This window comes from Suncus etruscus, chromosome 1 (assembly GCF_024139225.1).
Source record: "Suncus etruscus isolate mSunEtr1 chromosome 1, mSunEtr1.pri.cur, whole genome shotgun sequence".
In the NCBI taxonomy this organism is placed as follows: Eukaryota; Metazoa; Chordata; class Mammalia; order Eulipotyphla; family Soricidae; genus Suncus; species Suncus etruscus.
This window is the reverse complement of record NC_064848.1, coordinates 14,304,514-14,326,551: the sequence shown is the minus strand read 5'-3', so window position 1 is coordinate 14,326,551 and position 22,038 is coordinate 14,304,514. Positions and strand designations below refer to the sequence as shown.

Sequence of the window (22,038 nt, the reverse complement as noted above, 5' to 3'; positions counted from 1 at the left end):
ACTGAATAGAATAGAGTAGAGTAGAAGAATAGAATAGAATAGAATAGAATAGAATAGAATAAAAATTAATAAACTTAAAGTAGAGTAAAAATTCAGTTTTAATTTTACTAAGATCTTTAGTAATTTGTGTTCAGTTAGTCAAAATACGAAGAAATTTTTAAATTTTTGTTGAATTTTTGTCTTGTTTGTTTGTGTTTTTGTGGCTCACACCCGGCAGCTCTCAGGAGTTACTCTGGCTCTATGCTCAGAAATTGCTCCTAGAAGGCACGGGGAACCATATGGGATGCTGGGATTTGAACCACAGCCCTTCTGCATGTAAGGCAAACGCCCTATCTCTATGCTATCTCTTCGGCCCCTGGATTAATTTCTTTGAATGTTCCATTCTTTCATCATTCACTTTTCTTTTTTTTTTTTTTTTTTTTTTTTTTTTTTTTTTTTTTTTTTTTTTTTTTTTTTTTTTGGGCCACACCCTGTGACGCTCAGGGGTTACTCCTGGCTATGCGCTCAGAAGTTGCTCCTGGCTTCTTGGGGGCCCATATGGGACGCCGGGGGATCGAACCGCGGTCCGTCCTAGGCTAGCGCAGGCAAGGCAGGCACCTTACCTCCAGCGCCACCGCCCGGCCCCCATTCACTTTTTTTATATTAGAGAATAGGTGCAATAAACCTTTATAGCAACTTTGAAGTTCATATTTTATGTAGTATATATAATATACAGTGGAACAATAGATGTTTCTGTAGAGTAGATGTATTTCAGTTAAGTCCGGAACTATTTAAACCTCATCTGAAAGTGATTTAGAGTAAACTCGTGAGGGAGTACAGACTGGGAGAATTGCTTACGCTGTGATCAGGTAACTATTTTAGAACATTTTGTACTTTGCAGAGACTGTTAGTAATGAATTGTTTCACTTTCAAGGATGGCGCAAAAGAAATATCTCCAAGCAAAACTGACCCAGTTTTTAAGGGAAGACAGAATTCAACTTTGGAAACCACCATATACAGATGAAAAAAAAGAAGCTGGTTTGGAACTGAAGGTAGTTTTCTTTTAAGTCATAAAAGTGCTACAAGTCTTTTTTTTTTTTTTTTTTTTTTTTGGTTGGGGCATTCACCTACATTCAGGGATCACTCCTGCCCAGGGGATTGGGAAAATTATATGGAGTGCCAGTATCAATCTTGGGTTGACCACATGCAAGGCAAGCTCCATACCTGTGGTACTATTGCTCCAGTCCCGGTAAGTCTTCTTGATAAATAAGATTCTGAAGTCACCAGAAATAGTTAGATACAGCCATGTAAACTTGTATATTTTGTGGTCATATCTGGAAGAGCTCAGGGCTTACTCTTGGCTTTTTGTTTAGTCACTCCTGGCCTGTCTCATATTCATTGCTAGAAATTGAATGCATTTAGCTGCTTGCTACATGTATGGTACATTACATGTTGTACCAGATCTCAGAACCATAGAGTATAGCTGAGGTGCCTTAAACTAGAAACGTGTAATATAAGCAGAGCACTAGTGGTAGTTAGGCTCCCTTTTTACCAGAAATTTACAAGATTATTTTTGTTTAATAAGATTCATAAAAGAGCGTTAGTTCATTTCTCATACTATTTATAATACCCTCACAGTATAACAGTAAAATCATTAACCTGGCAGGGCCAGAGACATAGGAAAAGGGGTTAAGGTGCTTGCTTGCTTTATAGTACACCCCACACCAGTTCAGCTTTAACTCATTCTGGAATGATCCCTGAGCAGTTCCAGGAATAAGCTCTAAGCACTACCAGGTGTGGATTAGCACATACCACCCCCACGAATTATTAACATGGAGACTCATTTTAGCTGGTTACCGTGGTCATACTAGGGCCAGTAAACTCTCAAGTTAAGTGCTCAGACTGAGTGCTCTACTGGGTGCTTAGGCTGTAGTTAAACACAGACCACTCACTCTGCTTTCCCCAAAACAGAGACTTTGTCCTAGCTGCTTCTTCCCTTCACCCCACCTTTTTTTGTTTTTGATTTTGGGCCACACCTGGTGGCGCTTAGGCCCTCAGGTCCTGGCTCTGCACTCAGAAATTACTCCTAGCAGGGACCAGAGAGATAGCATGGAGGTAGGGTATTTGCCTTGCATGCAGAAGGATGGTGGTTCGAATCCCATATGGTCCCCTGAGCCTACCAGGAGTGATTTCTGAACATAGAGCCAGAAGTAATCCCTGAGCGCTGTTGGGTGGGTGTGACCCAAAAACAAAAAGAAAGAAAGAAAGAGAGAGAGATAGAGAGAGGAGAGAGAGAGAAAGGAAGGAAGGAAGGAAAGAAGGAAAGAAAGAGAAAGAAAGAAAGAAAAGAGGGAGGAAGGAAGGAAGGAAGGAAGGAAAGAGAAAGAAAGAGAGAGAGAGAAAGAAAGAAAAAGAAAGAAAGAAAGAGGAAGGAAGGAAGGAAGGAAAGAGAGAAAGAAAGAAAAAGTAAATTACTCCAAGTAGGTTGTGGAGGGACCATATGGGATGTCGGGGATCGAACAGTTGTTGGCTAGTTGGCTGTGTGCGAGGCAAAGAGCCTCCACTCTTCACTCTTTTGAGATGTATAAACCCATGTAGGCTTCATTAGGATTAGGTAGGTACTTTTGTCCATTAACTACTTTGGCCTTCCCCCCCACATTGACTGAGTCTCATCAATAACGATCTTATGGGGAGGGCAGGGGAGGACTGTTGGAAGTCCCCTACCTTGTGCTTTTCTCCCTATGTTTGTCTTGAATCCTTGCTGCATCCGTGTTTCAGATCCATTCACCTGGGGTTAGATTATGGCAAGGGGAGCCTCTACAAAGGTCTGTCTGCCCCCAAATTTGTTATGATAAAGGGAACCTCCTCTCCTAATTCTTTTCTTACAGTATGCCTTATTCATTCTCCTAAAATATATATTTGGGGGGAGGGGGATAAAATATAAATATATAGTGTGTATTATGTGTATATATGTACATGTATTCTGTGTAAATATATATGTAGTTATGTATATGTGTATATACACATGGGGTGCTGGGATCAAACCCAGGTCGTCATGTACAATGCAAATGCTCTACTCATCTGTACTCTTTTTTTTTTTTTTTCTTTTTTTGATGTTTGGGTCACACCCAGCAGTGCTCAGGAGTTACTCCTGGATCCATGCTCAGAGATCACTTCTGGCAGGCTCAGGGGACCATATGGGATGCCGGGATTCAAACCATCGACCTTCTGCATGAAAGGCAAATGCCTTACCTCCATGCTATCTCTCTGGCCCCATCAACTGTACTCTTGCTCCAACTCCCAATATAATTCTTTTTATTTTGGTTTTTGGGACACACCTAGTGACGCTCAGGGGTTACTCCTGGCTATGTGCTCAGAAGTTGCTCCTGGCTTGGGGGACCATATGGGATGCCGGGGGATCGAACCGTGGTCCGTCCAAGGCTAGCGCAGGTAAGGCAGGCACCTTACCTCTAGTGCCACCGCCCGGCCCCAGCTTTATTTTAATTTAAAGAAAATGCATCACAGAGTTGACACAGTTGATCATAATACACTTGTTTCCAGATAAGTGAAAGCAAAGTTATTGAAAAAAGAAAAATAAGAAAATAAAATGGAAGAGAAAAAGAAAGAAAAAAAGAAAAAGTACAGTAGCAGGCACATTTATAAAAATTATTGTATCTACAATGAAGTAATTAATATAATATCAGGATACAATGGCAGAAGGTTTAGTAAGATCTTGTTGATAGCTGTCCATTCTGTTAAATTGGGGTATTCTTTTAAGGATGATAGCATCAAATAAATGAAGTTGCCCAGAAATTCAAAGTACTGTTACTAGATATTATGATTTTTAGGGGCATGCACTCAGTTGACAGACCTCCTGGAAGAAGAAAGATATGGTGAGGATGGGGCCGGAGAGATAGCATGGAGGTAAAGCTCTTGCCTTTCATGCAGAAGGATGATGGTTTGAATCCCGGCATCCCATATGGTCCCCCCGTGCCTGCCAGGAGTGATTTCTGAGTGTAGAGCCAGGAGTAACCCCTGAGTGCTGCTGGGTATGACCCAAAAACAAAAACAAAAAAACCCCAAAAGAAGATATGGTGGGGAGAGTGCCCACACTTACTCCTAAAAGCCCTGGTGATATTAGTTCAAATATAAAAAGGCATAGATGAAGTATGGTCACGTTGATATCTCCACAGGGAATTGTGGAGTTTCAGTGATGAGGCAGGACCATCAGAGAAATGGTATTCTGGATGATAAAGGCAGCAAGCACGGCTTCGGCGGGGTGGGAGCTTAGCCTACCGTCTCCTCCTGAGATGGGTAATTTTCTGCTGCTGCATAGCTGGTGTACCCATAATCTTTCACAGCTTGATTTACATCTTGTTTGAGAAGAAAGTTAGTCTATGGAGCTGGCCGAGTTGAACATGTAGACTTTGTGGATGTGGTTACAGCTGCCAAGCTTCCCAGAAGGAAGGTACAGGGGAAGGTGTTTGCACTCACTCGCAAAGCCCTGGTGCTAGCAGTCAAAAAACTGATGTGCCTGAAGTGTGGTCAGATTCCTATTATATTTTTTGTTTTGTTCTGTTTTTGTTTTTGAGCCACACCTGGCAGCACTCAGGAATTACTCCTGGCTTTGCATTCAGAAATCACTCCTGGCAGCTCTGGAGACCTTATGGGATGCCGGGATTTGAATCAGGGTCGGCTGCGTGCAAGGCAAACTGCACTAACTGCTGTGTTGTCACTCCCCAATACATTTTTCTAATTGTCAATGTTTCTTGTTTGGGAGCTGGAGAGATGGTACAGTGGGTAAGGTGCTTATCCTTGCACACAAATGACCTGGGTTCATTCCACGCCATCCATGGTTCCTTGAGAACTGCCAGGAGTGATCTCTGAAAGTTTTTTATTTATGTTTTGTTTTGGGGCCATTCCCGGCAGCTCTCAGGGATTTCTCCCTGCTCTGAGCTCAGAAATCGCTCCTGGCAGGCTTGGGATGCTGGGAATCAAACCCAGGTCCTTCCTGTGTTGGCCACATGCAAGGCAAATACCCTACAGCTGTGCTATCACTTTGGCCCCTCTGAATGTTTTTTACTTTTAGTGGGGACTATGCAAAGGGGATTGTACCCAATGCTCTCACATGTAAGGTATGAGCTCCAGTCCTTGGAGCTTTTTGGCTCTAGGGTTTTTTTGTTTGTTTTAGTTATGGTGATCAAAACTCACACGTGCAGGCTGGAGTGATAGCACAGTATTAGGGTGCTTGCCATGTCATGCAGCTAACCTGGATGGACCCAGGCTCAATCTCCGACATCTCATATGGTTTCCCGAGCCTATCGGGTAATTTCTTAAGTAATTTCTTGAGTAAGCCCTGAGCATCACCAGGTGTGGTTCCACCCCACCCCCCCAAAAAAAAATTCACTTGTGCAAGGCAAGTGCTCTATTGCTGAGCTACATCCCTAGTTGTGGACTCAGTTTTTGCTAGTATCATCAGAAATAGCAGTTTCAAAAAGTGAAATTTTTAGATTCTGAAGTCTGCCTGCTTTGCTAGCCAGTGAAATGATATCTTATATAATTCTAATACTGTTTTGGAATGTTTTAGCATGGGCTTCCAACTTGCTCAGTCTGAGTGTTGGGTGGTAAATAATGTTACACTCTTCAGAGACTAAGAATTGTCACAGGATGTCAGATCATCCTATATTGAGACTTACTGATGTGTTTGACAGTTGACGTGCTGTCCCCCTTCCATCTCTGACCTTTCTCTTGAGTTTGTTAAAATCTCTTTTGCTCAGGCACTGGGTTGTGGCTTAGTAAGAAAATAATTTTGTCGGGGGCAGGGCGGTGGCGCTGGAGGTAAGGTGCCTGCCTTACCTGCGCTAGCCTAGGAGACGGACCGCGGTTCGATCCCCCGGCGTCCCATATGGTCCCCCAAGCCAGGAGCGACTTCTGAGCGCATAGCCAGGAGTAACCCCTGAGCGTTACCGGGTGTGGCCCAAAAACCAAAAAAAAAAAAAAGAAAATAATTTTGTCTTGCTCTTTGGGGAATTCCTGTTATTGAGGTCCTGAGTTTTTGGAATTTCCCTAGTGGTAACTAACAACCATAGGAGCAGCTTTCAAAACAACTCTTGAGGTTGGGGCCTTCCAAACTAAATTTTTTTTTTTGGTTTTTGGGTCACACCCGACAGTGCTCAGGGGTTACTCCTGGCTCTATGCTCAGAAATCGCCCCTGGCAGGCACGGGGGACCATATGGGATGCCGGGGATTTGAACCACCGTCCTTCTGCATGAAAGGCAAGCGCCTTACCTCCATGCTATCTCTCTGGCCCCCCCAAACTAATTATTGATAGGAAGCTCAGGCTTTTCAGCTCTATCCATCCTCGGCGTTCCAGGGTTATCAGCAACCCCTGGCAGCAGTGACTGAGTCAGTAAAATATTCATAGTGAGGTATCTATAAAAACCTGCAAGTGATAAATTTGGGGGAAGTTCGAGATTGGCAGTGGCAGACACATCAGGTGTTGGGAAGGTGGTGCACCCAACTCTCGGAGACAAGTGCTTGTATTTAGGGCCCTTCTAAACCATGTGGTGTAAGTCTTCATTTCCATGTGTGTTTGTGTAGTTGGTAGTGTGCAAAGCAAGTGCCTTAACTCTGTGCTAGCTCTCTGGACTCTGAATATTACTTTTTTTAAAAAAAATATGTTAAATCTGTTGGATGTCCTTGTAAGTTGACTAGGCAATATTGGAAGGGGGTTGCCGCTTGCCTTGTTTGCAGCTTATTTCAGTACCATCTCTAGCACTGTATAAGGTTCCCTAGCACTGACAAGAGTGATTCCTGAGCAGAGCCAGGATCCTGGGCACTGTTGAGTGTGACCCAGTACCCGCCCTCTTCCCCACCTAACTTTAATTGATCTTCAAATCCTCAGGGAAGAGATTAGGGTGAGAATGATTAGGGTGTGTGGAGACTATGAGCTTGCTGCCTTGTAATCCCTGCAAGCACCCCATAAGTGCTGGTTTTTGGCCTGTGTCTCTGCTCTGCCTGGTCACCAGGAATGGCCATGAGTCCTTCCTTTCCCAGCACTGCTGGAGCTCGTTCCTGTAAAAATGTGAAAATCAGGTCAAGAAGGCTGGAGCAAGTTGGACATTTTCCTTGCATGCAGCTGACTTGAGTTTGATCCCCGACATCTCATATAGTCCCCAGGACCTGCCAGGAGTGAAAACCAAAACCAGACACAAACAAAAATCAAGTTGAATGAATGCTTTGCTTTTTGTTTTCCTTTATTGGGAGAGGGGTTATGGAGGAGGCACACCTGGTGATGTTCAGAGGTTACTCCTGGCTGTGCACTCAGAAATCACTCCTGGCTCAGGGAACCATAAGGGATGCCGGGGATCAAACTGAAGTTTATAAGTTCTTACAACCCACCATGATTATTGTTTTATGCTTGAGGTGTAGTCTTAAAACGTACACTACCCTTCACCCATGAACATTTCTGCCACCAGTGTCCTTCTAGGATAGACATTTTACTCTACCTCATTTTTTCTTTTCTTTTCTTTTTTTTTTTTTTTTTTTTTTGTTTTTGGGCCACACCCATTTGACGTTCAGGGGTTACTCCTGGCTATGCGCTCAGAAGTCGCTCCTGGCTTGGGGGACCATATGGGACGCTGGGGGATCGAACCGCGGTCCATCCTAGGCTAGCGCAGGCAAGGCAGGCACCTTACCTCTAGCGCCACCGCCCCCCGCCCAGCACCTTCTTTTGGTTTTTGAGTCACACCCGGCAGCGCTCAGGGGTTACTCCTGGCTCTACGCTCAGAAAATCGCCCCTGGCAAGCACGGGGGACCATATGGGATGCCGGAATTTGAACCACCATCCTTCTGCATGCAAGGCAAAGCCCTACCTCCATGCTATCTCTCTGGCTCTCACTTTTTCTTTCTGCCTTCTTTTCCTTTTTTTCCTTTTAGATATTGTGTTTACACTATTGTTAATGAAGGGGTACCATGCATATCTCTTAATCCCTGTTCAACACTCAATTATTGTCCAGAGGGATGAATTCTAGTTACAATTGTAGTGGTCCCTTCTCTACCCCTCATTGCACTGCTCCACTCTTTGTGATTCGCTTCTTTTATATTTTTTGGGGCCACACCCGGTGGCACTCAGGGTGCCACCTGACTCTGTATTCAGAAATAGTTTCTTGGCAGGCTCAGAAGACCATATAGGATGCAAGGGATTGAACCTGGGTTTGTACTGAGTCAGCTGCGTGCAAGGCAAATGCCCTACCTGTGTTATCACTCCAGCCCCTTTTTTGAAGCCTGCTTAGACTTACATTTTTTTTTTTTGAGTAGTGTTGTTTGAGCCACTCCCAGCCAAGTTGTTTTCTTTTCTTTTCTTTTCTTTTTTGTTTTTTTTTTGGGGGGGCCACAGCCGGCGGGTGCTCAGGGGTTACTCCTGGCTGTCTGCTCAGAAATAGCTCCCGGGGGCCGAGAGGTGGCACTAGAGGTAAGATGTCTGCCTTGCAAGCGCTAGCCCAGGAAGGACTGCAGTTCGATCCCCCGGTGTCCCATATGGTCCCCCCAAGCCAGGGGCAATTTCTGAGCGCTTAGCCAGGAGTAACCCCTGAGCATCAAATGGGTGTGGCCCCAAAAACCAAAAAGAAAAAAAAGAAATAGCTCCTGGCAGGCATGGGGGACCATATGGGACACCGGGATTCGAACCAACCACCTTTGGTCCTGGATCGGCTGCTTGCAAGGCAAACGCCCGCTGTGCTATCTCTCTGGGTCCACTTTCTGGCAAACGCTGCTGTGCTATCTCTCTGGGCCCCTGTTTTCTTTTCTTGTCTTAAAAATTGTTTATGGGGAGCCGGAGAGATAGCATGGAGGTAAGGCCTTTGCCTTCCATGCAGAAGGACAGTGGTTCGAATCCCGGCATCCCCATATGGTCTCCTGTGCCTGCCAGGGGCGATTTCTGAGCCTAGACCCAGGAGTAACCTCTGAGCACTGCCGGGTATGACCCTAAAAAACCAAAAAAAAAAAAAAAATTGTTTATGGAGCAATAGTATAGCAGATAGAATTAATTTTACTTTTTTTGGTGTTTTTGGACCACATCTGGTGGTGCTTAGGGGGTTACTCATACCTCTGCACCCAGGAATCATTCCTTATGGTATACTGACATTGAATGTGGGTTGGCCATGTGCAAGACAAATGCCCTACTTGCTGTATTATCACTCCAGTCCCAAGTTTTATTTTCTTAGGGGGGAGGATGTTGACGCCACACTCAGTGGTGTTCAGGGACTCTTCCTGGCAGTGTGGTAAGGAACGATCCCTGGCAGTGTTTGGGAGGGGTGTCTACATATGGCTCCAGGCTTTGAACCAGGGTTGGCTACATGTAATTCAAATGCTTAACTTCTTCACTATTTCTCTTGCCTCCTCTACTCTCCATTCCCTTTTCATCTCTCCTATCCCTCTTTCCCTTGAGCCATACTTGGCTGTCCTGGGGTAGCAAGTGCTGGGATTGAATTCAAAACTGCAGAAGTCCTACCTGTAAAAAAATTCATTCAGGAGCCATCTTTCTTTCCCAGTTCTCAAACTCTCCCTGACAAATAATGTTTACATTCAGTACCAATAATTCAGAATTCGGGGCGGTGGAGAGATAGCATGGAGGTAAGGTGTTTGCCTTGCATGCAGGACAGTGGTTCGAATCCCAGCAATCCCATATGGTCCCCTGAGCCTGCCAGGAGTAACCCCTGAGCACTGCAGGTGTGACCCAAAAACCAAAAAAAAAAAAAAAAATTTTCAGAATTCTCTAGAGAAACTTAAATCTACTCAGACTTGGCTCTGATACATTAGAAAAATTAGAATATTTTTCGCCTCCTCTCCCCATCACTAGTGGACTTGAAAGTCTCACTGTTGAGAGTGGTGGCGCAGGTGGTAGGGCATTTTGCCTTGCATGTGGCTGAACCTAGGATAGACCACGGTTCAATCCCCAGCGTTCCAATATGGTCCCCCAAGCCAGGAGTGATTTCTGAGCGCATAAGCCAGAGTAACTCCTGAGCACCACTGGGTGGTGACCCCCCCCCAGAAAAAAGAAAAGAGAGAAAAGAAAGTTTATTTATAATTGTAGTCATATATGCCATACCTCACATTTCCTTTTCTTTCTTCTTTTTTTTTTTCGTTTTTGTATTTGTTTTTGTTTTTTGGGCCACACCCAGGCGTGGTGCTCAGGGGTTACTCCTGCTGTCTGCTCAGAAATAGCTCCTTGGCAGGCTCGGGGGACCATATGGGACACTGGGATTCGAACCAACCACCTTTGGTCCTGGATCGGCTGCTTGCAAGGCAAACGCCACTGTGCTATCTCTCCGGGCCCCCATTTTTACTTTCTAATAATAATTGCATTTATTTTCAGCTTCTCACTTGGACCTGTTCTTGCATGTTGTTTCATGTTTTGCTGGAATCACTGAATTCCAGCCCACAAGATTCTAGTCATTGTGGGGCTGCACTGGATGACCTCAGGCCATGCACCTCAGCAGTTGAGTTGTAGGCTCCCACCTATCTGCTTCTCTGTGGTCTTCATCCATGCTTTCTGTTTTTTTCATTACAGGACCTTGCTAGGAAGTATGCTGACAAACTGGAATGCTGTGAAAATGAAGTAGAAAAGATAATAGAGGAAATACGGTGTAAAGCGATTGAGCGAGGCACTGGGAATGAAAACTACAAAACAACAGGAATTGCTACGATTGAGGGTTTTTTACCTTCAGACTAAGAAAAGTGAGTAACGTTCCCAAATTAATGACTAATGTTTAATTAGCTTAGTGATGTCATCAAATTGTGTTTTTGAATTTTTTTATTTTTTTATTTTTTTTTGGTTTTTGGGTCACACCCAGCAGCGCTCAGGGGTTACTCCTGGCTCTGTGCTCAGAAATCGCTCCTGGCAGGCTCGGGGGACCATATGGGATGCCGGAATTCGAACCACCAATCTTTTGAGTGAAAGGCAAATGCCTTACCTCCATGCTATCTCTCCGACCCCCAAATTGGTGTTTTTTATTTTTACTTTTTTGGCTTTTGGGCCACACCTGGCAGTGCTCAAGTGTTACTTCTTGGCTCTGTGCTCAGAAATCCTTCCTGACAGGCTCGGGGGATCATATGGATGCTGGGGATCACACCTGTTTCAGGTTGGCTGCATGCAAGGCGAAACGCCTACCGTTATACTGTTGTGGTTTGTTTGTTATTTTTTGGCCACACCCAGCAGCACTCAGGGGATCATACTCCTGGCTCTATGCTCAGAAATCGCCCCTGGCAGTCCATGGGGGACCATATGGGATGTCAGGATTCTGAACACACCATCCTTCTGCATGCAAGGCAAAACGCCTTAGCGCTGTGCTATCTCTCTGGCCCAATATTGTGTTTTTTAAAAGTAGAAATATGAAGTTATATTCCTCTTTTTTTTTTTTTTTTTTTTTTTTTTTTTTTTGGTATTTGGGCCACACCGGGTAACGCTCAGGGGTTACTCCTGGCTATGTGCTTCAGAAGTTGCTCCCTGGGCTTGGGGGACCATATGGGACACCGGGGGATCGAACCGCTGTCCGTCCAAGGCTAGCGCAGGCAAGGCAGGCACCTTACCTTCAGCGCCACCGCCCGGCCCCCAATAAAGGTTAAAATTCTTTTATGTCTTTACATAGTGAATATTTATTCCGCTTAAAAAGTGAATTTTGTGGATTCTTTTTTTTTTAAATAAAAAGTATATTTTAATGGATGAATTTTGTGGATGTCTTAAACTAGAACTTAACTTTTTTTTCTTTCTTTTTATTGTTTTTTTTCTTTTGGTCACATCCAGTAGTGCTTTCTTTACAGTGGCATGCAGCAGGCCCTGGGGTCTGTCCTTGGCAATGTTCCCTCTGGCACTGCACACAAAATAATAAAGCCATGGGGCGAGGAAGATAACCCCCAAGATGGCAGTACTCCTTTCATGCTTGCAGCTTAAGTTTGAGCCCTGGAACTGCATAATCCCCCTGGCACCTCTGTATGGGCCCTCATTAATTGCTAACCCAAGTAGCACTTTATTTCAAAACCTGAGAATTGAAACATTAGGACCAGAAGGGCACCCTCCAAAAATGATGAAACAAAATAAAGGTAGGGTAGGTATGACTCTTTGGTATTGGCTTGTCTGCATGTGTGAGACCCTGAGGTTCAACCCCAGTTACTGCAGACAGAAACCACTGAAGGTATCATTAGTGGCAGGTCTGTAGAGACCAGAAATAGGCCAGACTGGGGTAGAAGGGAGGACATTGTGGTGGGGGGGTTGTTTGGGTTTTAGATTACACCTGGTGGTGGTCAGGAGTTACTGTGGGTGGTGGGGATCAACTAGGGTTGTCTGTACTTTATTTTTTTGGGGGGGGTGGATTTTGGGCCACACTTGGCGGTGCTCAGGGGTTACTCCTAGCTCTGCACTCAGAAATCACTCCTGGCAGGCTCAGGTGACCGTATGAGATGCCGGGAATCAAACCTGAGTCTGTCCTGGGTCAGCCTCAATGCAGTGCAAAATCCCTACTGCTGTGCTATTTCTCCCGTCCCCATGGCAAACACCTTAACCCTGTTTGTGTTGCAGCAGTTGGAAAAAGGCAGTTTTGGAGAAAGTAAACTGGACGAACTGTTTCTATTCCTGACTACAGCTTTTTCTCCCTGATTTTGACAGACCTTCGGGCTGTATCTTTTTGGACTGCTTATCTTTTCTTTTTTGTACTGTTCTTTTATCTGGTCCTCCTCTGATCTGACCTTAAACCCTGGTCCCAAACTCAGCTCTCCCTTCCTCCCTCTCGTCTCCTGGCCTTTGTAATAAGGCTACTGGATTCTCTATTAAAAAAAAGGCGTTGAAGTATCTTGTCAGAGTCCTACCTGCTTGGCTCTGACAAACTGAAGGCCCTGCAGACTCTGGCAACCCTGTACCATTTCTCCAGCTCTATACAATATACTTTAACTTTCTTACTTTTTTTTTGTTGGGTGGAGGAATACTCAACTCTGTTCAGGGGATCATATGGGATACTAGGGGTTGAATGGGTCAGCTGTATGCAAGGCAAATGTCTATCTTCTAGACTATCTCTCCAGCCCTATTTGCCTTTTTTTTTTCTTAAGATTTTTAGGGCATATAACTGGTAATGCTGAGACGAACAAAGAGTTCTGACTCTTTGGCTTGGGGACCATGTAGTTCAAGGACTCGCACATGAAGAGCCTGTCTCACTAGCCTTTTGAACCATCTGCTTAGCCCTGGGATACTGTGTTCTTAGGGATGCTCAGAATGTCCTAAAGGCTGTTGGTCAGGGTCATTTTTGTCTGAGATTAGAAACTGTTGTACAGGTAAACATCATGATAGATAAATTGTATTTCAATTATAATTCAAATTCTAGAGGGAATTATAAGCTTACAAAGGAGAAAAAGCTGTCCAATTGTCTTGGAGAGCCAGTCTGGAGATTTGCCAGGTTGTTGTCAATCTACGGGCTCTTTGCTATGTTAGTATCCAGAACCCTGGGCTTTAAGTGTTGGTGCTGATTTTTTGTTTGTTTGTTTTTCGGCCATACCAGTGGCACTCAGGGATTACTTCTGGCAGGGCTTAGGGGAGGTCATATGGGATGCTGGGAATCAAAACCAAGTTGGTTGCATGCAAGGCAAATGCCCTACCCTCTGTGCTATTGCTCTGGCCCCAATCCCAGTAGAGTTGAGGCATGTTCTGGGGTCATCTTAATGATTTGTGGCTTCTCTTATCTCCTGTTAAGTGTGCAATGAAGCCAGCTCCAGAGCTTGCTTCCTGTATAGGGATGGGCATGTTTCTATTCCTGAGGTGTCCTGGGAGCTTCTCTCTCAGGGGGAAGTGCAGGCTTTGTGACATCTGAGCAGCTGGTGGCCCGCCTGTGGTTTGTGCTTGCTGACTTTCCTACACTCGCAGATCTTGGCCAGTCCTCTTTCATCCAGGAATGCAACCACCTGGAGATCAGCTGCTCAGCTGATGCCTGTACATTTTACACATGGTAACAGTCCAAAAGTACAAATTGAAGCACTTTTTCTTTTTGCTCTTATTTTATATAGGATCGGAAAGAACTTGCTGGAGACCTCGATTGCATGTCACTGGCAGAGAACTGAGGGCTAAGTAAGTATCTGGGTGCATTGGGCCCCTTCCTTCCATTAATGTGGACCGTCCTTGAGAAACATTGATGTGATCAACTAGAGTTCAACTGCTAAGCACATGTCTGCTATGCAGGCAGCCTCAGTTTGGTCTACTCAGGTGGCCTGATTTACAGGCATCGGGCTTGAGTCAGAGTGTGGAATTTGGGTCACGATCTAGACCTCTTCACCCAGCAGGCAATGATGTCTGCTTATAGCTTCCCTTGGTGTTGTCTTACAGAATTGCGGAGAACTTTGGGTTTCAAAGAAAATTGCATCAAAATCGTCATAAATAAAAAACAACTACAGTTAGGTAAGTCATGACAAGAGCAGGCTGCATATTTTTAAGTTAATTTAGAAATCATGATTTTGTGTCCTTTTTTCTCATTCACAAAGATTCTTTATTGCATACGACTTTATTGCATTTATGATTCAAAATAATACAAATAACCCCCTTTCCAAGTACTTACTGTCTGTTTCAATGCGTCAAAGGAACAAAAGACACTCATTGAAGGATTGAGAGAGGTTCTGGGGTTGCAAGGGTGAAGGTGCTAAGTTAGGGGGAATATTTCCAGAATATTCTTCCTGAGAGAGAAGATGCTAGAATGTGCTGCAATGAGAAGCCATTGCAGGGAATGTTTCAGACTTGCCACCCCCTCCTCTTGAGCTCTGTGACCTGTGAGGAGCAGAGATGACTGCAGCCAAGTACAGGCAGGGAAGGAGGGGAGCAGCTAAACCTGTTTGGAGCCCTGGTAAGTTGACCAGCACAGGCTGTCAAGCTGCTGCTCAGCCTTTGCCTCCAGCAGACACTGAGGCAAGGTCTGGAGACTTTCTGGTTATCATTACTCCAGCCTGGGGGTGGACTTTTGATTCTGTTACCTGGGAGAGAGCAAGATGGTGTGATGGTCACGTAGCGTTCAGCTGCCCCTGCCATGAAACCTTGGCTACCCTGTCAGAGAGGTGTCATGAAGGTCCCCCAGATACTGAGCTTAGGTCTATGCCTGAGCATTTCTCCAACAGAATTGGCCACCATTTCTGCTGGGGAGTGACACGTAGTCATATTTGTGAGTTAAGATCCCTTTGGCAGGGGCCGGAGAGATAGCACAGTGGCGTTTGCCTTGCAAGCAGCCAAACCAGGACTTAAGGTGGTTGGTTCGAATCCTGGCAATCCCATATGGTCCCTGGTGCCTGCCAGGAGTTATTTCTGAGCAGATAGGCCAGGAGTAACCTCTGAGCATTCATTTCGGGTGTGGTCCCCCCTCTCCCCCCCAAAAAAAAAGATTCCTTTGGCGGCCATGGTGAATGAGTCTGAAGGAGCATGAACAGACTAGTGGGAGGTTGTTTGCTTTTGGAAACACCATGATCTGCTGCGTTTCCAGGGTCTGGCCCTGGCAACTCAGGCTCACTCCCTAGCTGGCTGCCTTCATGACCACTAGCTTCTTCCTATTGTCTAGTCTGAAGACCTGGATGCCATTACCATCTGCCCTCTTCCTCTGTATTAGTCCTGATGGCAGTGTCTTTTATTGGGCAGGAATCTTGATGTTTTCAAGTCCATCAGGTTTTTTTTTTTTGGGGGGGGGAGGGTTGAGTCATAGCTAGCAGTGCTCAGGAGTTACTCTTTTTTTTTTTTTTTTTTGAGTTACACCCGCAGCGCTCAGGGGTTACTCCTGGCTTTACACTCAGAAATCACTCCTGGCAGGCTCGGGGGACCATGTGGGATGCCGGGGATTCGAACCACTGTCCTGCATGCAAGGCAAACTCCTTACCTCCATGCCATCTCTCTGGCCCCAGGAGTTACTTTTGGCTCTTGCACTCTGTAATTGCTTCCTGGCAGATTAGGGGGGCCATATGGGATGCTAAGATTGAACCTGGGTCCATCCAGGTTTGTCACGTGCAAGGCAACTGTCCCTACTGCTGTACTATTGCTCTGGCCCCAGTTTTTTCATGTTTGTGTTTGTTCCTAGCCCAGACCTAAAGACAAGGATAGTCTCTTATTCTCTATCAGAGATACTGGACTGCAGCTCAAGGTCTTTTCAATACCTTCCTAACCTCCTGCCACACTATTTTAGAGGCCTCTGATTAGAATTCGTTTCTGTTCTTGTTGGCACTTTCTTTTTTTTGTTTGTTTTGGTTTGTGTTTTGGTTATGGGGCCACACTTGGCAGTGCTCAGAAATTACTCCTGGCAGGCTTGGGGGACTATATGGGATTCAACCTAGGGAAGGGACTTTGGTTCGATTCCCCGGCATCCCCATATGGTCCCTCAAGCCAGGGGTGATTTCTGAGCGCGAGAGCCAGGAGTAACCCCTGTGTGCTGCTGGATGTACGTAACTCCCCCCCCCCAAAAAAAAAAAAAATCCAAAACAAAACACAACAAAAATCTACCATTGATTTTCTTTAAATGGGATGCCAAGCAGAATAGTGACACCACTGGCTTAAACCATGCTCCCTAGTGCAAGGTTCTGGTGCTTCGCAGTTGACTTAGAGGCCGGAGAGTGACTTAGAGGCAAGTGTGCTGTGGATGCTATGGGTGCCTTGGCTGATGCCACTGGCCTTGCAGATGAAACGCTGGTAGGAGCAGGGTGTGAACACACAACGTGAAGAGCTTTGGTGCTGGAGCTGAAGCAGTTCTAGAGGAGGACACGCGAAGATGCCTCCAGCTACAAGAAGAGGAGCATAACGAAGCAGAGCTCAAAGAACAGCGGATCCAGCGACCAAGCGGGGACTGGAGATACTGGCAGAGAGAGGTACCCATCTCCGGCTCCAACTCGTGCCAGGGCCCCAGGGAGTAGGAGTCAGGCATGCCTCCTAGTGGAGTCATCTCCACTCTGCACCCCTCAGTGTCGCTTTTCCATCCTGAGCTTGTATTTCTCTTGCAGCCGAGATGGTGGTGGACCCAGAAACCACTCCGTACTTGGACATAGCTAACCAGACGGGCAGATCCATCAAAATTCCTCCATCAGAAAGGAAAGTGAGTGCCAAGGCCATGTGGAATGACTGGCTGTGGTGGGTGTCTAGGTGGTTCAGTGGCAACTTGAAAGGATGAGCACTGTCCTCGCCCTGTGCCTGTGAGTGGACTCTCTGATCACTCACACAGTGCCTCGCTGCCTTGGTCTCTGCCTAGTACCCACTGTACCACCCACTGCCCAAAGCTTTCCTGGGCACCTGTGGGTGGGCAGTTTCCCCTGAGTGCTGGGTCAGAGTAGGGAGTTGGGGGTGTCTTGAGTGCTGATTACTGACTGCCTGGCCTGCTACCTCCATGGCCTTGCAGAAGCACGACACAGGTACCAGTTGGGCTCTGCTCATCTTTGACCATGTCCTGGGGCTTTGAGCAGCATTTGACACGTCAGACCCTGAGACCTGCTCCTGAGTTGTCCAGTCATGCCTGAAGATTGAGGGTCACTTTGCTTCCCTTCCTTCTGTCTGTAGGACAGTTGTGACAGAGTTTGACGCTGTGAGTCACTGGTAGCATGAAGGATGAAAGCTAAGGTTTATGTTTTACTATATATATCACAAGAGCAGGAAGTGATATTGATAGTTGATATTGATAGTGCATTGATAGTTCATAAAATTAAGTTTCAATAGAATTGTAGCTGTCAGTGGATTATTAAATGGTGTTTGCTCATTGGTCTCATTAAATGATGAAATACAATTTAAAAAATCTAATAAGATTAAATTATTTAGATCTTTATTTATTTAGTTTTGGGTTTTGGGCCACACCCTTCGACACTCAGGGGTTACTCCTGGCTATGCACTCAGAAATCCTCCTGGCTTGGGGGGACCATTTAGGACGCTGGAGGATCAAGCCGCAGTCTGTCCTAGGTCAGCCACTTGCAAGGCAAATGCCCTACTGCTGCACCACAGCTCTGGCCCCTTTTTTTGTAATTTTTTTTTCTTTTATTCTTATTTTAAAAGACTCACTTAGGGCTCTTGGGAGATAGCTCCAAAGGCTGGGACTTAGGCTTTGCATGAAGAGACGCAAACTCAAATCCAGTACTGCTTGATTGACCCCAAACACTACTAGGTGTACCCTAAACACTTCCAGGTGTAGTCTCCAAGCCAAATAATGCTAATTTAAGGACCAGAGAGATAGCTCAAAGAGCTGAGTGCTCTGCACCTTTGGCCCCTTACAGGAGTAAACCTGGAGCACAGAACCAGGAGCAGCCCCATGCAAAAATATTAACTATTTAAAAAGTTATTTTGGTAGTTTCAGAGTTGACAAATTTTTTACAAAAATTAAGACTGGAAAGTGGGGCTGGAGAGAGAGCACAGCGGTAGGGCATTTGCTTGCATATGCCAACCCATGACAGATGGTGGTTCATCCAGTATCCCATATGGTCCCCCATGCCTACCAGGAGTAACCCCTGAGCACCCGCTGGGTGTGACACCCCCCTCTCCCCCTCAAAAAAGTCCGGAAAAGTTAGGGCCAGAGCGATAGTACAGTAGGCAAGGCTCTTGACTAGCATGTGGACAACCCAGAATCAATCCCTGGTTCCCCATATGGTCCCCCAAGCCTACCAGGAATGTTCTTGAGTACAGAGCCAGGGGTATGCCTTGAGCACCTTGGGGAGTGACACTTAAGCAACCCCCACCCCTAAAAAAGAGACTGGAAAATGAATGGGAGGTATGTGTATTGTGTTTGTGCATGTGTGCGTGGTATATGTGTGTAGGAGTTGTTTGGACCACATCTGACTGTGCTTAGGGACTATTCCTGGTTCTTTGTCGGGGTCACTCCTGGTAGTGCTTAGGGAATCATATGCAGTGCTAGGGATCAAACTGAGGTCTATTGTATATAAGACAAGCTCTAAAACCCTTTGCTGTCTCTCCCCGTCCCTATGTATTTTAGTTTTAGAGGATTCTAGAAATATGATTAGGTCAGAAGAACAGTATAAATAAGGGAGCCGGAGTGGTAGCACAGTGGTAGAGGCATTTGCCTTGCACACAGTTGACCCAAGTCAGACACGGGTTCGATTACCCCCCCCCCCCCCAACGTTCCATATGGTCCCCTGAGCCAGGAGTGATTTCTGAGCACAGAGCCAGGAGTATCCCTGAGCACCCACTGGGTGTGGCCCAAAACAAAACAGAACATAAAAATGAAGGGAGTAGTCAGGTTATGACCATACCAGACACATAAAATCGAATACTTGGGTGTTTTTGTGTTTAAGTGAAATCAATATTTATGTTTTTCTTAATTTTTGACTTCAGATTTGGTTATGATCTTGTGTTTTATAATTGTTTTTTAAGTTGGTTAATTTCTTTAGATAAATATGCTTTTAATATAATTTGTGTTGATAGTTTTAAAGTGCTATATCTTTTAAATCGTGTTTTGTCCTAGGCCCTTATGTTAGCTATGGGATATCATGAGAAGGGCAGAGCTTTCCTGAAAAGAAAAGAATATGGAATAGCCTTGCCATGTCTTGTTGGATGCTGACAAGTATTTCCTGGGTAGGCACTTTTGTACTTGGTGGAAACCAGTGTGAGCGATTCCCATAGTGTCCCTCATCCTACCGGCCCCCTCAGTCCACAGGTTTTTTCCCCAGGCTGACGATATAGACCGAGTAGGGAAGTCATTTCCTCCCTTTACATTTTGACTTGAGCCCTTTTCCCTCTAAAGAATCAGGCAAACATTACCATGGGCTTCACACAGCAAATTATGTATATGTCCGATGTCTGTCTCACAGTTGCAGTGGAAAATTTCTCACACGGCTCTGTCAATTTTGATTCCATTGCAGATATCCTGTTCTCCAAATCCTCTTTTCATAGGTGGTTATGCCTGCAGTATTCCCCTCTGCATTCTTGTTGAAGAAAATAATTTTTTCTCTCATGAACTCTTCGGTTTAAGCTGAGGTCCAGTTGGAGACAGATAGAAAGAACTTCCTAGGTTTCTTTCCTCCTTTCTCCTTTGTATTGCTTCCTTGACATCCTACCAAGGGGTACATCTAGTGAATGTTTTCTTTACTTTCTTGGCAGGCTCAGTCTGAGCTCATGATTCTGTTAGCTCTGTAGTCATAAGTCAGAAACTCTTGGTCAATGCCCATGTCCTGAACTGGTCTTTTGGTTATATTTAGTCTGTGATCCCTAAAGGTGTTTCGGACCTCAATTTGGGCACTTCCTGTCTCAAACCAAGTCAAGCAGTTTCCTGGTTGTTGGGGAGGATGCTGCTTCGAGCCTAAAGAGTAGTCTAGTGCAGGACACATGCCCAGGGTGCTGGTGTTCTCCACCCACCACCCCCACCCTGCCCACACTGTACTCCTGTGTGTTTATGTTTTACTTTGGTGTGTCCCCACCACACTGGCTCTGACAGCGATTATTGATCCTCTGTATTGGGGGCACCTTTGAATAGATCCTAACCTACAATGGTGGGTGGGAATCATTGTCCACATGTCTGGAGCAGCTGAGAAGAGAGTCAGAAGTGACTAGGGCAAGGACCTGGGCCTCTTGCACTGCTTCTCTCTGCTGTCTCTGTGTCTCCTCTTCAGCAGCAGGGCAGTGCAGGATGATGTAGGACCTGAGGATGTGGGTACTTTGTGCCTGCCCCCCCCCCCCCCCCCCAATCAGTCTCCAGTTTCTTCACGGTAGGAAGTACATTGAATTTTTCTTCACTGGACTTGAGCTTCAGTTTTTTTTCAAGATGGTTGTCTTGATTCATCCCTGGGAAAGTTTCTTAATCTTTTTAACCCTGGACAACTCCTTGAAAATATTTTAGACCTCAGGGCTGGAGCGGTGGTGGCAGGCATAAGGTGTCTGCCTTGTGTGCGCTAAGCTAGCCTAGGACAGACTTCGGTTCGATCTCCTGGTGTCCCATATGGTCCCCCCAAGCCACGAGCTATTTCTGAGCACAATAGACAGGAGTAACCCCTGAGTGTCACTGGCTGTGACTGAAAAATGAAAACAAAAAAAGCAAAACAAAACAACAACAACAAAAAGAAATAATTTTAGACCTCAGGGAACCACTGAATAAAAATCACTGTACTTCAGTTGACAGTAAATAACATGCTCAGGAGTGCACATGTAGTAATCTCATGATCACGCAACAGGTTAAGAGAATAACAGTTATTTTATTGAGTCACTATGAATTATTTTACAAAGTTATTCCTGATTAAGTTTCAGTTGTAAACCCATCCCTTCACCAGTAACCCTTCCCTCCAAGAATGTTCCCAGTTTCCCTCCCATCCCAACCTGCCTCTAGGCCAAGTACGCCCCCCCCCCCCATTTTGGTGACAATGATGGATTTTTAAAATTTTATTTTTAATTTTTGAGCTACTCTTTGTAATGCTCAGGGTTTACCTCCTAGCTCTATACTCACTGGCAGTACTCGGGACCATATGGGATGCCGGGATTGAACCCAGGTTGGCAGCGTGCAAGGCAAGCACTCTACTATCACTGTACTGCCACTTCAGCCTTCATGATTTTTGCCAGTTTTGAGGATTTGTTTCTCAGGTCAACTTATTAGTTTGGTTTATGCAACCTCCCTTCAGGTAGTAAGCAAGACTCCAATGCACTTAGAAGTAGAGGGGACAGCACTCTCCAAGACTCCCCTTCCTTTTCTTAGTAGGCCTCCACCTCCGCCAACAACTTTCTTTTTTTTTTTTTGGTTTTTGGTTTTGGGGCCACACCCGGCGGTGCTCAGGGGTTACTCCTGGCTGTCTGCTCAGAAATAGGTCCTGGCAGGCACGGGGGACCATATGGGACACCAGGCTTCGAACCAACCACCCTTTGGTCCTGGATCGGCTGCTTGCAAGGCAAATGCCGCTGTGCCATCTCTCCGGGCCCTGCCAACAACTTTCTATAGGCACCCCTGGGTTCAGAGCATGGCACAAGTTCCTCTCCCTATATAAAACTCAGAGTGGGTGCTATACTTCTGTTCTGGGGTTTCTGGTTGGATGTCAGCTCTGGGAACTCTGACTTTTCCAGCCCCCAACAGGACAGGTTCCAGGTTT

At 45.6% G+C, this 22,038-nt stretch overlaps 1 protein-coding gene across 1 annotated transcript in view; it reads left to right on the top strand.

Moving 5' to 3' along the window:
- Nucleotides 1-914: 914 nt before the first annotated feature.
- Nucleotides 915-22,038, top strand: part of NUB1 (negative regulator of ubiquitin like proteins 1) — a 31,726-nt gene continuing 10,602 nt past the window's right edge. Inside the window, 10 exon segments of the mRNA XM_049778659.1 lie at nt 915-1,031; nt 10,550-10,716; nt 14,026-14,050; nt 14,052-14,098; nt 14,352-14,473; nt 16,718-16,807; nt 16,810-16,845; nt 16,978-17,069; nt 19,434-19,514; nt 19,516-19,562. Coding sequence (XP_049634616.1) covers nt 915-1,031; nt 10,550-10,716; nt 14,026-14,050; nt 14,052-14,098; nt 14,352-14,473; nt 16,718-16,807; nt 16,810-16,845; nt 16,978-17,069; nt 19,434-19,514; nt 19,516-19,562 — 824 coding nt within the window.